Source organism: Penicillium pulvis, assembly GCF_028828015.1.
Source record: "Penicillium pulvis strain IBT 33274 chromosome Unknown contig_1_segment0_segment0, whole genome shotgun sequence".
Lineage (NCBI taxonomy): Eukaryota > Fungi > Ascomycota > Eurotiomycetes > Eurotiales > Aspergillaceae > Penicillium > Penicillium pulvis.
Genome location: NW_026643074.1, coordinates 2,941,583 through 2,956,544, shown reverse-complemented (window position 1 = coordinate 2,956,544; position 14,962 = coordinate 2,941,583). Strand labels below are relative to the sequence as shown.

The 14,962-nt window shown below is 48.1% G+C and overlaps 6 protein-coding genes across 6 annotated transcripts; 3 read left to right on the top strand and 3 right to left on the bottom strand.

The window, feature by feature from the left end:
• Nucleotides 1-260: 260 nt before the first annotated feature.
• Nucleotides 261-1,736, top strand: N7503_004057 (DASH complex subunit ASK1; the record flags this gene model as incomplete). The annotated part of the gene is made up of 4 exons (XM_057063604.1): nucleotides 261-351; nucleotides 411-517; nucleotides 570-1,536; nucleotides 1,600-1,736. 4 exons carry the CDS (start codon nucleotides 261-263, stop codon nucleotides 1,734-1,736), a joined length of 1,302 nt encoding a protein of 433 aa, XP_056924519.1.
• A 1,997-nt stretch (nucleotides 1,737-3,733) lies between these two features.
• N7503_004056 (uncharacterized protein) lies at nucleotides 3,734-4,840 on the top strand (the record flags this gene model as incomplete). Its single annotated transcript, XM_057063603.1, has 4 exons — nucleotides 3,734-4,010; nucleotides 4,074-4,149; nucleotides 4,205-4,294; nucleotides 4,345-4,840. The coding sequence occupies 4 exons, from the start codon at nucleotides 3,734-3,736 to the stop codon at nucleotides 4,838-4,840; spliced, it is 939 nt and encodes a 312-aa protein (XP_056924518.1).
• Nucleotides 4,841-4,967: 127 nt separating this feature from the next.
• Nucleotides 4,968-6,738, bottom strand: N7503_004055 (cytochrome P450; the record flags this gene model as incomplete). The annotated part of the gene is made up of 4 exons (XM_057063602.1): nucleotides 4,968-5,140; nucleotides 5,193-6,159; nucleotides 6,213-6,485; nucleotides 6,547-6,738. 4 exons carry the CDS (start codon nucleotides 6,736-6,738, stop codon nucleotides 4,968-4,970), a joined length of 1,605 nt encoding a protein of 534 aa, XP_056924517.1.
• An 830-nt stretch (nucleotides 6,739-7,568) lies between these two features.
• Nucleotides 7,569-9,132, bottom strand: N7503_004054 (cytochrome P450; the record flags this gene model as incomplete). The annotated part of the gene is made up of 4 exons (XM_057063601.1): nucleotides 7,569-7,808; nucleotides 7,861-8,478; nucleotides 8,525-9,010; nucleotides 9,070-9,132. 4 exons carry the CDS (start codon nucleotides 9,130-9,132, stop codon nucleotides 7,569-7,571), a joined length of 1,407 nt encoding a protein of 468 aa, XP_056924516.1.
• A 1,122-nt stretch (nucleotides 9,133-10,254) lies between these two features.
• On the top strand, nucleotides 10,255-13,317 carry N7503_004053 (Phyllocladan-16-alpha-ol synthase; the record flags this gene model as incomplete). The annotated part of the gene is made up of 2 exons (XM_057063600.1): nucleotides 10,255-11,460; nucleotides 11,512-13,317. 2 exons carry the CDS (start codon nucleotides 10,255-10,257, stop codon nucleotides 13,315-13,317), a joined length of 3,012 nt encoding a protein of 1,003 aa, XP_056924515.1.
• Nucleotides 13,318-13,804: 487 nt separating this feature from the next.
• Nucleotides 13,805-14,920, bottom strand: N7503_004052 (Mitochondrial carrier protein; the record flags this gene model as incomplete). Its single annotated transcript, XM_057063599.1, has 5 exons — nucleotides 13,805-14,270; nucleotides 14,330-14,502; nucleotides 14,556-14,699; nucleotides 14,749-14,817; nucleotides 14,870-14,920. The coding sequence occupies 5 exons, from the start codon at nucleotides 14,918-14,920 to the stop codon at nucleotides 13,805-13,807; spliced, it is 903 nt and encodes a 300-aa protein (XP_056924514.1).
• Nucleotides 14,921-14,962: the final 42 nt, after the last annotated feature.

The window sequence follows — 14,962 nt, the reverse complement described above, 5'->3', positions numbered from 1 at the left end:
TTAGAGCCTGTCCCTAGTGATTTTCGTTCTTTTTTATGAGCTTCGACCTCAAGTGAAGAAGCTTGGAAACTTGGAACAACCGGATGATGCCTGGAGCATGACTGATGTCATCACATGATGACTGATAGCCCTTATCTGGAGCCCTCAAAGCACACCGCTTTTGGCAGAGTTCCCCGCGCGTGGAGTCGACGCGGAGCTTGATTGTTTTCTTTCTGCTCAGTTCGAAAGGGCACCTCGGTCGAACACTAGAAGCCTACACAATGTCTCGACCATCGGCGCATCCTGAGCGCCCACTCTCTCTCACAGAGGAACTCGAGAAATTAGAACAATCTATCACCTTGACGCTCCAGGGTAAGTCCAATAGTAAACAAACCATTAGGACTTGATGTTAATTGCATGCCTGCTCGCAGAGATTGACCAAAACTTCAGCCAAGCACACCGGATTGTCACAACGAGCATTCTGCCTCTGGTAGAGCAGTATACCGAGCATTCCCGTGATGTCTGGGACGGTGCCAAGGTAGCCTAATCTCAGGGGGACAAGACTGGCATGTATGCTAACCGTCGTCCAGTTCTGGAAGCAATTCTTCGAAGCCAGCGCCAATGTCTCACTGTCCGGATATGAAGAACGGCCGAATGAAGATGATACAGTTCAAGAGCCCACTGCAACGGAGGAGGAGCTTTCTGCCGACATAACCCAAAGCACCAGCCACGAAGACGATCAGTCCTACGATACCCCTACATCACAGCGCCACCACATCCCTCACGGCCATGGAGATGACCTTGATCTTACAGGTCTCGCTATTTCCTCGCATAGCACTCCACGGGCACCCTCCCAACAGACTGGAGATGACATGACCGTATCTTCTGTCGAGCATTCCTCATACGAGGACTTGCGGAGGCAGATCAACGAAACAGATGCACCGTTCAACATGCCCGACTCATCTACACTCCCATCAACCCCAGGCCGGCAACCATTCTTTCCACACGGAGACTCAGCCGAAACCCCCATGTCTTCCCCCTTCATCCCGCCCGCATCAGCCAAGTACCAGTCCGCATCGCGAGACGATCGCTATCAGAAATCCTCAGACCCCGTGCTGCATCAGATGCTTGACAAAACCTACCGTGTTCAAGCTACTCCACTTGGAAAGGGATACCACAACCCAGACGGAGGCGCCAGCACGCGCTCCAAATTTGCGGTCACTCCAAATCAAGCAGCGTCTGGGTCGAGATATGCGTTCAATGACTCGCCGATGTCTAGCCCTGAACCCGAAGCTCCCCAGATGCACTCGGAGATCTTTTCTTCGCCCATTAAAGGCGTCGATATGACCCCTGGAACGAACCGCAAACGACGCACCAGTAGCAACCGTATGCGAGGCACTCCCAAGCCAGGTTTCAGTGTTTTGACCCCAGCAAAGAATGCTGGTGGCAATCGTGCACTGTGGGATAGTGATGATGATTTAGATGAGGATTTCGGCCCTAGTCCTCCTAAGACCATGCAGTTCCATATACCTCAGAGTCGACTGATGCAAACACCTGGTAAGAAGATGCTGTACAATCAGCGATTCATGTTCCACCATGCTAATGTATCATCTCAAATAGCCAAAGAAGCCTCTAAGCGTATTGTGACGGATCTGCTGGCTACTGCTGGCGCGGGTGACATTACGGACGACTTCGACGACGATCAGAGTCCAAGTGTCATTCGCCGTATGGAACGGCTGGAAGATGATACATTTTAAGAGTATTCATTCTGCGCTGGTCTTTGGTGTCCAACATACCTACTTGAATGGACAGTCTTTTGCTTTTAGCCGAATATCCCTTTAGATCGTTGCCATTTTATTATTTTTTGTTATTTCTGCGTGGCACATGAGACACCCACAAACAGATCAGATGCTGATGTCCTAGACCAATCCATTTTCGGCTGTAAGAGAAGCCAGCCTGAATCTGACAGGCTGCCTGAAACATTTCTTTGGCTCGTGGCTTCTCGATTATTTACAAGTGTATATCTTGGGGCATATTTGAAACTTGTAGCATGCATTAATCTATACATGTACGTCACTTAGTTGTCAGTCTGTACTACAAACTTAAACCCAGCCAGGCGTCGGAACTGTCCCATCTTGGCTACGGCGATTATCATAAATTAAGACATGGATGTTAAGCTGACTGGGAATTAGTTACGTGCACGAGCATGGTAATAAAGAATTGCAATATGACGGGAAAAAAGATGACATTGAGACAAGTGGCAGTGTAGATGACTGCAAGACAAAAGAAAGAGGAAGAAAAGCCAACAGAGTTTAATAGAATGTTTTTAAGGAAGCAAAAACAACAAAAAAGAATGGAATGCTTAGCATGTCCTGGTTTCGATCCAGGGTCCTATAATAGTGGGTTAGTATTGAATTTCCTAAAGTGGAAACTTGAGTGAGACGTACCTCCGGGTTATGAGCCCGGCGCTCTTCCCCTGAGCTAACATGCTGGGATGGTTGGAGGATTCGCAGATTTATCCACTATGGCCTGCTTTGTAGTGTACCCTATCTGTTTAGCGGGACCCACCTGACTAGGGTATGGCTTTATGAGTCAGTCAAGCCTTTGGTGAGCGTAGATAATGAATCAAGATTTGTATGTGGTAATATTACTGCTCTCCAAAAATGTCCGTTGTTAATAAGAAATTTAGAAAATTCTAATGGGGCTCGAATAAGGTAATGTGGTTTACTTCAGTAGGATAGATTTAGATCTGATTAAAGTGGAGGTTGGCTGAGGAGTTACGATATTAGCGAAACGGATATTCCCTTATGTAGGCAAAATTGGGACATTAATTTCATACCAAGCATGTTAGCTCAGGGGAAGAGCGCCGGGCTCATAACCCGGAGGTACGTCTCACTTGAATTTCCGCATTCGGAAATCACGATTACTAACTCACTACAATAGGACCCTGGATCGAAACCAGGACATGCTAAGCATTCCATTCTTTTTTTTTCGACTATCTTTTTATTGTTTCTACCTGGTTCTCATTTCTTTTTATTATTCATTCATCGTATCGCTTTAGTCTCGGTTGAAATCTGTCCTACCGACGCGCAAAATCGGCATATATGACCACAAACATGTCGAGTACTCCGTTCTGTTCATGCCCAGGTGTATTCTAATTCGAGCCCTCTTTAGGTATGTGAGCTGAAGGCATCTATCTTTAAATATATTGAGAGGCAAGCAGAATGCTTTTCACATCATTATCATCCTTTTTGAATTTTGCTTCGAACTCCTACAGTTCCAATCTTCATTTTATAAACTTGGCGCCAAAGTTGGCTACTATTATCCTCACCTGGAACTAAATTATGATAACTCCGTACGACAAGACCAATCATCGGGCTTTGTTATGTTTTACGGCGTTGGGAATAGATACAACTCTCTTAGTGGGCACGAAGATGTCGATGCCCCTCAATCCTTCAGAAGCTACTCCTGCGGGGTCCCAGTGCCCGACGAGGGGGGGAAACAAGGAAAACCCGCCACAAAAAGCCAGAACCAGACCTTTAGTTAGATTGTAGCCATGTCTGACGGATCCACTGCAAAGCCCTCACGTATCTTTGGGAATCAAGGGGTTCCGGCCTCATTGGTACGACGTATGCTCTTGTATGTGTATTTATCTTTGCGGGGTTACAGTACATACATGTACCCACTTCTTACATATAATACATCTCTACCGCTAGTCTTACTACAAGCGAATAATATTCTCACTTGACTCACCATGATCGCAGACTTGAGGAATCTCGCCGTCCAGATCCGGCAGTCAGGTCTTTGGAAAGTCGTTCCCTTGGGTCTGTTATGGGCAGCCTACCAGGTTAACCGATATCTCAGCCGTCAAGCTTTAAACAATGGCGTCCAAGCTTCTTTTGATTGGCAAAAAGAGATCGTGCTAGTAACAGGAGGGTCAGATGGAATTGGTGCAGCGACAGTACAAAAGCTGGCTGGACGTGGAACGTCTGTGATTGTGCTCGACATCCGGCCTCTAACTTACGTTGCTCGTGAGAATCTGCTTTCTAGGAATCTCGAGATCTATGGGTGATTTTGCTAAGTTTCTGATCTAGCAAAAAACGTACACTACTATCGATGCGATTTGACTAACAGATCCGAGGTGGAACTTGTCGCCGAGACTCTTCGTCGGTGCGAGTTTGGTCCCTCCCCCATTCTCTTTGATGAAGAAACTTACACAATCCAGGGAGCTCGGTGATCCAACCTGCGTAGTAGCCTGTGCAGGCATCTGTCGCGGAAAGCCCTTGCTTCACGCTACTCCACGCGACATTGAACTGTAAGACCTCAGACGCCAAAACCATTAAGGTCCGAATTGACCCAGTTTAGAACATTCGCGGTCAACAACCTCGCTCTTATCTGGACAGCACAGATATTTCTCCCCTCGATGGTCACACATAACCATGGCCACTTCCTAATAATGGCCTCGCAGGCAGGCCATCTAGCCACGGCCGGCGTGGTAGACTACGCTGCTACCAAAGCCGCCACATTGGCCTTATACGAGGGTCTCCAAACCGAGCTGCGTCATGTATATAAGGCACCTGCTGTAAGAATGTCCTGCGTGTCACCCTCGGCTGTACAGACCAAGATGTTTCGTGGTATACGGACACCCGCCTCTGTCACGCTTTTGCGTCCCGATGATGTCGGCTCACTGGTTGCGGAGATACTTTGGAGTGGACGGGCACAAAATCTAATGACGCCCTCTTTGGCTTATATCTCACCACCGACACGGGCGCTGCCTGATTGGATTCGGGTGGGATTGCAGGATTTTGGGAAGGATGTTATGTCGGATCTGTCCCCACATCAGCCAATGGACGAAATATAGACAAATATGTTTTTTGGCTGGACATACATGAGTGTATATAGCCTGTCACTGTCTTGTGGAATTGAAAACTTTCTACGTTATTATATTTGTATCTCGTCTATGATTGGCTAGAGATGAAAAGCCCAAGTCACACAGGACGGAACCGTACAAGCAATCCTCCCTTGGGTCGAGAGGTCAGCCCAGACTCGATGATGACCTCTGGATCCTGAGCTAGGGACATCTCAAAAGAACCCACCAGCGCCGCAAGTAGACTGGCAAACTCACCACGAGCGAAAGCTTGCCCTATGCAAGACCGCGGGCCTAAACTTGATTAGCAAGTGGGTCAAGATAGAAACAGTTACATCTCACGAACCATGAAGAAAAGTCATGAAGGAAAAATTGGTCTGTCCCCCACCAGTATTGGCTCGGTTCGGTCCGAGCCATCGCTCAGGGTTGAAGATAGCCGCATCGTCGCCCCACAATTCTCGCGACACATTCAGCGCACGTGGGGAGATTACGATCTCCGTACCGGCGGGGATAAACTGGCCCAGGATAGATGTGTTATTGACTGCCACCCGTCTAGTCATCCCGGCTGGGGGATAAACACGGAAGACCTCGTTGCACACAGCATGCAGATATGGCAGGCTATCCAACAAGTCGGCCGTCATAGGCACCACGGGGCCATCATTCAAAATGCGCGGCAGTTTTGAGCGCACCTCCTCGCGCAGTCGCTCTTGGATGTCCGGATATAAGCATAATGCGTATAAAGCCCAGGTCATTGACGTCGCCGTGGTTTCGTGTCCAGCTGCCAGGAAGGTCAAGAGGTGGTTCTCCAGCATTGAATCCGTGAAGGCCCCCGACGCTAGCGCAACAGAGATTATATCTTTGCCATCACCTTCCGGTTTTTCAATGCTGATATCTCTCTTCCGGCCAATCAATTGACGTGCTACGCCAGTCAGGGTCTTAGTAGCTACAGAGATGCTGTCATTTTGCTCCAGATTCAACGCTCCGGTAATAGCCTTGCGCAACAGGTATAGCCCAATGGCTACAACGCCTTTAGGGGGTGCCTGTTCGAAAACATTCCGATAGGCTCGACATATCTCATTGTCCGGGTTATGAAGCGTGTCAAATTCTTCCCCAAGCCCAGCGGCGCCAAGAATATCCAGGGTAGCTCGTGCCAGCCGGTCCGCCACGTCGAAGACTTCGCTTGATTGGTCCGTGGTTTGCTTGATGTTCGCTTCAATTTCGAGGGCAAGTGCGACTGACTTGTCCCAGAAGATGGGGTAGAGGTCTTTGATGTGTCGGTGGGAAAAGGCAGGCATTAGGAGCTTGCGTTGTCTCTATTGATGCGCATCAGGTATCCAATAATTTCACCTTGAACGAGCATGCATACCTTGTGTTCCTCTCCCTCAGCAATAATCAAGCCAACACCGAGAATTCTGCCTAATCCCTTTCGCAGTCTATACGGCTTAGCGAACTCATAACTTTTCTGAACCAACACCTCAGACAGCCCCTTCGGGCTGACCACAAGGACCTCCTCCTTGTTAAACCGCATGCGATATCGAATAAGCCCATTGTTGGGTACCTCATTGATCCATTCTTGCAAAGGCATTCCGGATCGCTCATTCGGGACGAGCTTCACATGACCGTGGAGTGGGTGTCCGCCCTATTGTTCATCAGCGATTCTGGCGTCCGATTGTTTCCCACGCAGTAACGGGGTTACGTACCGGTGGCTCAGGCAAGTTGCGCAGAGGACTGAACCAGATAGGCCATAGATACAGCTCCCAACTGAGAAGAATGAAACTACTAAGAACTGCAGATGAGGCAAAAATTGCCACCGTCGATTGAGAGGGATACAGTTTGCAAAGAATCGCGGTTTGCAAAATGCAGCCGATGGCGGCCACATTCACAGCGGACATGACAGAAGCTGGTCAACAAAAAATCGAAGCTTCTGGTTCTAAAGTTCTCTTTCTCCTTGATGCTTACCATTGCTCTGGAGGAAAAGCACTTGGAGATTCGACACCCCGCATGGAGCTAAGACGTAGTATACGGGCTCCACTGCGGACCTGCCCGTCAGCCGTATGGCACTTGTCTTACTTTGACTTCCACCGTGTATTACAGTACATATACAGGTACTTATAATACCACCCGCAATTGGACCACGATCCACACCACCATTAGTAGTGTGCACTGAATTCCCCTCCTGCCAAATGCACCTCATTTTATCTGACTTCGGGCGTTGATCCTTCTGCAGGAATCCCCGAAACTTAATTCTGCATGCATGACACGCGATAGCGGTGTTCTGTTACATCGTGCGGAGTCCACATGACTGGGTAACAGGTTGGGAGCATTTTGGGACATTGACCGCCGTATTCGTATCTAGTGGATATTGATGAAACGTCATTCTTAGCAATTATGATCTGAAGTAAGACAATTATTATTCTTTGTGTATTGAGCGATCAACTTGGAATCTCATAAAAATTGCGACCAGAATGCTTAGTGCTTCTTGATTCTCAGGACTCTTTATACTGCCAAGATCATGACCTACCGAGCCATGGAGACAACTATGGAAGCACTCCACCTCCCCACTTCTCATTCCCGTGTGGTAATTCGGACTTTCAGAGGGATCTTTTCCCACGACGTGTAAATATATTGATCCTTAGGCCAATTATGGCATTCTGGTTCCAGCTCTATGTTGAAATGCCAAAGCATCTTCGCGAGAATTAATCTCAACTCAATATTGGCCAAACTAGAGGGGTAGAAACAATGTCAGCATGTAATTCTCCAGTGAAATAAACAGGCCAAGAGTGGGCTCATACTTTCTGCCGATGCAGTTTCGGGGCCCGAAAGAGAAGGGCTGAAGAGCGTCACGCTTATCATGAGCATAAGCTCCTTCGGTATCCAGCCACCGCTCAGGGAGGTAGAGCTCGGGATCTTTGAAGTTTGCAGGAGAACGGAACACAGCGTATTGGGCCATACCCATTGATGTCTATGGTTCGCATGTCAGACGTGATGACATAGGGAGGGATGCTGAAACATACATTACCCGGCAACCACTGGCCCATAATGTAAGCCCCCTCGGGCGGCGTGATACGAGGATGACTTCCTGCAGCTGGGGGATAGAGACGGAAGGATTCATCAATGACCGCATTGATATATTTGAGTTTGCTGATACGCGCAATGTTGATCTCGTCACTGGCAGCAAAAGAAGTGCGGACCTCCTCGATTAGCTTCTGCATAACAGCCGGGTGTGTGCACAGATAGTAGACTGTCCCGGAAAGTATAGTCGCTGTTGTTTCGCTGCCAGCAATAACCATAAGGTTGGCATTGGCCACGAGGTCAGGCGCCTTCAGCTGGCCTTTCTCTTCGGCTTGAATTAGGTGGCTCATGAAGTCGATGTAATCGGGATGTTGGGTTTTGCGACGCTTGACCTTCTCTGCGACGAGGCCGATGTGCCATTTACGTCGCTCGACGATCCGTTTTGGCATGATCGCCAGGATGATTGAGCGGACGTCAATGAACCGCTGGAAGGTACGGATGTAGTGCACGTACATGATGGCGTTGAAGATCATGGACATCCACGGATGATATTCCGTATTTTTGAGACAGTCAAAAGGCTCATAGAAGGCCAGGTGGCCAATAATGTCAAAAGTCACATACTATTCACGTTAGCAATGCCTTCACATAATTTACCAACAGACCCACGTTGAACCATTTCACAATGTCGACCGGCTCATTCTTGTCCACCACTTCATGCAACCGATCGACAAGGAGATCAATATAGTGCAGTAGTACAGGCTCTTGACCTTTCAACACCTTATCTGAGAAAGCATTGGACAGTAACTTGCGCAAATCACCGTGAGTCTTGCGATCGGCATTAATGATGGTTGGATGCCTTTTATCAGCATCCGTATTCTCGCCTGGATCCTTACGATTCTCAGGCAAACCAGTGCGGAATCCATAGATCTCTTTCCAGGCATCAGCTCCCGTAAAGGAGAGCTCGGAGGGTGCAATTCGGACAATTTCCCCATACTGGAGATGAAGTTCATGCACGGTCAACGGAAATTTACCGCGCAGCTGGTGCCATGTCCACCACAAACGTGTTGCAGCTGCCAGTTTTGGACCAGGATACCTAGACAGCGGATGGAAATAGATCCGGTAAATGCAAGTTCCAACCACATAGGTAAAGATCTGAATTTGAGTTCAGCATTTGACGTCTCACAAAGAAGGCCAAGCTCAACATAACATACCACGCATAGCAATAACAGGGCCGCCTGGGAGAAAGATAAATTGAATATTTGGGAGATTGCCATGGTAAATGGGTTATACTGTTTGTGACGGCCCTGGTGTCATCTTTCGGTAGAAGTATATAGTTCGAACTTCAAGGAAGGACAGTGGACATCTACCCGGACACAAATCCAATCTGTTCCGCAGGGTTATTCCAGTGGCGCTTAGGTTTCCCCAAGGTTCCTTGCTAACAATAGCTGCTCGGGAATAAGACCAATCGTCCAACGGATTGATCCTTCTGCAGGAGACATCTGGAGGCCCAAACCCCTACCCCTCACTGATGAACTCAGCTGAGACCAACAGAAATTCATCGTATGGCCTGGTTTTCTGGGAATTGGTATCGCACATTCGTACTGGTTTGTCCAATCGCCAAGTAATTCCACAGCCGATGTCAGAAATCAAGATATAAGTGGACCTGGAAGCCTTGGCCTTTCGTTGTCAAGCTTCATGTTGCCAGATGCATGGAGTACAGCTGTCGATCTTACCCTATTCAGCCAGTCGGATGAAGCGTGAAGAGTGCCCATGTAGCATCGAGATGATTGGGATGTATGATACCTAAAGACGGCGCGTATGTAATATTACATGCTATCGTATTATATTGTATCAAGGCCGAGCGATGTGACATACGAATACAGCGCTGGAGGGGAGGCTCTCTATTTGCCTCCACATTGACTTGGCGAGATTTGCACGGAGTTACTCCAACCCATCAGCTTACTCGTATTTACGGCATTCCGTTGAATTAGGCTTAGCCATCCAAGTTCAAATGCCGATTATATTCCTTCCTGAGGGGTAAGCCGGTAAGCCCACCGCATCAGTTGCAATCACTAAATTTCCCATAGATGCGGTCAAATATCGGACCTTGCTAGCGGAAAGTTTACTTGATTAGCAGGCCCACAACGAGCTGTATGGACTACCAGGAGGCTGGAAAAGTACCGAAATGAAACCGATGACAGGCGCCCGATGAAGGGTGGGTGTCAGCCTTGAACAAGTTGTGACGACGAGAGTGCTCATGGTGGTGCGGGGGATATTATGTTAATGAGTAGAAATCTTACGACATGATTTAAATAGCGGAGACTCCAATTACTGCTGCTAGAAGTTTCGAGATCTTCGAACATATAGATCGGTGGTCCAAATAGAAACCCGGAAGCATGGAGTCTACATTGTTGCATCATTCAGCGACGGCGTTGGTCAACCGACTGACCGAGCACATCGAAGACTCACACGGATTGGGCTTTATGAGCCCCGCTATTTATGATACCGCATGGGTGTCAATGATACAGAAGTCCGTTGGTGAAGAAAAGACGTGGTTGTTCCCCGAGTGCTTTGTGTATATCTTGAACGCCCAACTCGAGAATGGGAGTTGGGTCACGTACGCCTCACAGATTGACGGAATTCTTAACACCGCAGCGTCATTGTTATCACTAAAGCGACATTCCAATGCACCTCTACAGAGCAACACAGTCTCCGAGGACAGTCTCGAAGAGCGCATCAACGGGGGCACCCGATCATTGCAAGCACTTCTCCAAGCATGGGATGTTGATGCCACGCTACATGTTGGGTTTGAAATTCTCGTTCCCGCGTTGCTTGGCTACCTGGAGGCAGAAGGCATTAAGTTTTCCTTCTCTGGACGTGATCGACTCTTTGAAATCCGCGACCAGAAACTGGCACGGTTCAAACCTGAGTTCCTATATGCACCAATTCAAACAACTGCCTTGCATTCATTGGAGGCATTCATCGGGTTGATTGATTTTGACCGAGTGCGTCATAATAAGGTCAATGGATCTTTCATGGCATCGCCATCATCCACTGCCGCCGTACTCATGCATGCCTCCGAGTGGGATGACGAGTGTGAGGAATACCTTCACCACGTCATCCAAAATGCGTCTGGAAAGGGATCTGGAGGCGTTCCAAGTGCTTTCCCATCCACTATCTTCGAGCTTACCTGGACACTCTCAACTCTTCTCAAGGCCGGTTTTGACTTGGAAGAGGAGTCAATACTGTCTGTTCAGAAAGCGCGTCTTCTGCTACATAATACCCTTGTCGCGAATGAAGGCATAATGGGATTCGTGCCTCATGTCTGTGCTGATGCAGATGACACAGCGAAGACCATCCTCGTGCTCAGCTTGCTCCAGCAGCAAGTATCGCCTGATGCAATGCTGAAAGCATTTGAAACGGAGCATCACTTCAAAACGTATCCTCATGAGCGCGACCCAAGTTTTTCGGCTAATTGTAACGTTTTACTGGCATTGCTTCACACAAACAATCCTTCCCAGTATGCACCCCAGATTGAGAAGGCGACCCGTTTTCTCCACTCGCACTTTCGGGAATCTGAATTGAAAGTCCGCGATAAATGGGTATAAATATCTCCCCTAATGACAATCGATGATTTATTGACTGAATGATAGAACCTTTCTCCAATATACTCTTGGATGCTCATGACTCAGGCGATTGTCCGTCTGCATGAACTATGGCACAGCTCGCAACTATTGTCACTGAAAGAGCTACTTGAGCAAGAGCTCACCGCCCTGCTACATGACATGGCGGTTTCGGTCCTACACCAGCAGAATCACACCGGTACATGGGGCATCAGAAGCTCCAAGGAGGAGACAGCATATGCGGTACTTATTCTCACATACGCGATGCCATTTCAGTTTCCCGACGTACCTTATCTCCAAACTCAAACGGCGATCCGGGATGGTTGCTCAGTTCTTCGCTCAGACACTGTGGTGGGCTCTGAACGTCTCTGGGTGGAGAAAGTCACCTATGAATCTGAAATGCTGTCACAGGCATACACATTGGCTGCACTGAAAGGCGCAGTGGATTTGGTCCAAGAGGAATTGTTCGAGCCCAAGAGTATTATTACCAACGGGGTAAATGATCATCATCCCGAGACTCAAACAATTCAAAGCAACGGAGTAAATGGCTCCGAGGTGTACCACACTGAAGAGAATGGAGTCAAAGCCAACGGGATCGAGGCAAATGGCATCGCGGTACATGATCTCGCAACAAATGGTATGGAAACAAACAGTTTCAATCCAGATTACCCAGAAACGAATGGGATTGAAACGCCCACGCTTGTGCCAGCAACCAATGGCCACGAAGAAAACGGCATTCAAGCAAACAGGTCCAAGGCCAACGAATTTGAGAAGAATCAGCTTGAAGTGAATGACATCGAATCTATGAGAGGTTCTGCTGACAATATGTCAACCCCTGCCATAATCCAAGACCATCAACTAAACGGAGACGACCATAAAGAAAATACAGGAACGGAACCGGTTCGTACCAAATGCGCCTCAAGCCTTGATCGCCGACCAGAATGGACCGACGAACAAGAACAAATTTTGCTGGGGCCATTTGAGTATCTTGAAACACTACCAGGGAAGAACTTGAGATCCGCGTTCATCCAGGCTTTCAACATCTGGCTCCAAGTCCCGCCCAAACAATTGGAGATCGTCGAAAAGGTCATCTCTATGCTACACACAGCATCACTCCTCGTCGATGATATTGAAGATAATTCCCAGCTGCGACGCGGCCAGCCCGTTGCGCATAGCATCTTTGGCGCCGCACAAACCTTCAATTCCGGGAACTACGTTTACTTCCTTGCACTGCGCGAGATCCAGAAACTGAACAGCCCACAGGCAATTGAGATATATGTCGACGCCCTGATTCACCTTCATCGCGGCCAGGGCATGGATGTCTTTTGGCGCGATTCACTAATCTGTCCCACGGAAGAGGAGTATCTGGACATGGTCAGCAACAAGACTGGGGCACTCTTTTGTCTCGCTATTGAGTTGCTGCAGATTGGTAGTACTGTGAAGGTGGATCTTGTACCACTAGTCCGACTTTTTGGCATCATCTTCCAGATTTGCGATGACTACTTGAATCTCAAGTCGTCCAGCTATTTGCAGAAGAAGGGACTCTGTGAAGATCTCACTGAGGGGAAATTCTCTTTCCCTATTATTCACAGCATTCGGTCTAACCCGGCGAATCGCCAGTTGATCAATGTCCTGAAACAAAAGCCCCAGGATGAAGATCTCAAGCGGTATGCGGTTGCATATATGGAAAGTACCAATACGTTTGAGTACACTAGAGATTTTGTTTCTAGCCTGAAGATTCAGGCTTTGGAGATGATCGAGGACCTGGAGAAACAGGGATTAGGCGAGAACATTGCGATTCGAAAGATCTTGGCTCGGATGTCGGTTGATGCGTGATTAAGTGCTAGATTTTAGATGCGTTTTCTTATGTCGACCACTCATTCTTTTGTTGAGTTATCTTAAGGTTCATATACATTGACAAAGATTTTGCTGTTCTTAGAAGCTTATGAAATGGCTCTTGAAATGATATTAGCTAGTTCTTTCTCCATGTCTGCCTTGTTGTTATTGTATTGGCTGGCGTGCGGTGGACGAAGGCGGCAGAGCCCTACGATAGGCTCGTATCAAAACACGATTTGCTAGTATTCCATGCTAATGTATTCGAGCAATTTGACGACAGCAGGATTTGAACCTGCGGCATAAAGAAAAAAAATAACTTGCATGATCCTTGGAAAACAAAAAGAAACTGCTCACGTCCAGATTTGAACTGAAGACCTCGGCATTACTAGTGCCGCGCTCTACCAACTGAGCTACGCGAGCTGCTTATTGACACCTGAGGCAAACTATGGCTTCATATTTCATGCGGTCTATAATATATCATCTACAATCATCTATGTGATCCGGGCGACAAAATTGCCGACACCTCTTCATAGACAGAGAACACGATTCCGCCACTCAAAAGGAGACGACCCAGTCGCATCGAACTGCCTTTCCAGAATCCCCGGATTCCATAGTCTTTGATCACACTCCTGGAGGCCTCCATAATGCCGGCGCCCTGGACACCCTGTGCTCGTGTCTTGATAGTGTCAAACGGCTGTGTCGCATAAACCGTAACAACACCAGCTACGGCGCCGATGCCGAATGTCGTGAACATGTTCGTTTTGATTCCTTTGGCCTTGATGGTCTCCTTCAGCATATTGTACGTCCCCATACGCACCGCCGAGGTGGCCGACTGCTTCATCATTGTGGATACAAGACCTCGATAAAGCTCTGTGATACCATGTCTTTGAACCAATAACTTTGTTGCGTGGAAACTGGATTTGAATTGACGAGCTCCCTTCGCGTCATCGATTCTGCACGAGGATCAGTCAGCACGAAATTATTCCAAGGATCCGTGACAGGGAATACTTACAGGGCAGTTTTGATCCTCTCTGTGGGCGTCACTGCTAGTACACTTTCTACTGCACCTGCAGTCATTCCAGCCAGCATACCCCGACCAGGTGAGAGAACGCCACGCTCATCTGCTAGGGAATTGCGGATTGTATCGTATGACACAAATCGGACAGCAGCTTTCGCCGTGGTCCCCTGTACGTTTTGATCAATATAAAGTCAGGATTGAGAGAACAGCCAGTACTTACAACAATGAGAGTCGTGCATCCGGTATATAAAGCACCGACACCTTCTTGCTTCGCAACCTGGAAGATGAGCCGCAGTGGATTAGATGTCCGGATAGCGCTATTGTCCAGCAATTGAACACGAGTCTTTGAGTATTCGAATGGATACTGCAAGGAATTAATTACAGCACAACAGGGTTGTGAAATAGGTACTGACCGTGATGGCGGCTTCCACTCCGCCCGCAACTCCGCCGGACACAAGGGAGACCCATTGGGGCGTCTTGACCTGGACTAGGTCAGCAAAGGAAGCGGAATAACATTGCATGAATCAGCATTACCCGTTGAGGCTTCTTTATCTCGGTTTCTTCCGATTTAGCGACAAGAGCCATGATGTGAGTGAATCAGCTGTATCGATTAGGGGTCGGGGATTG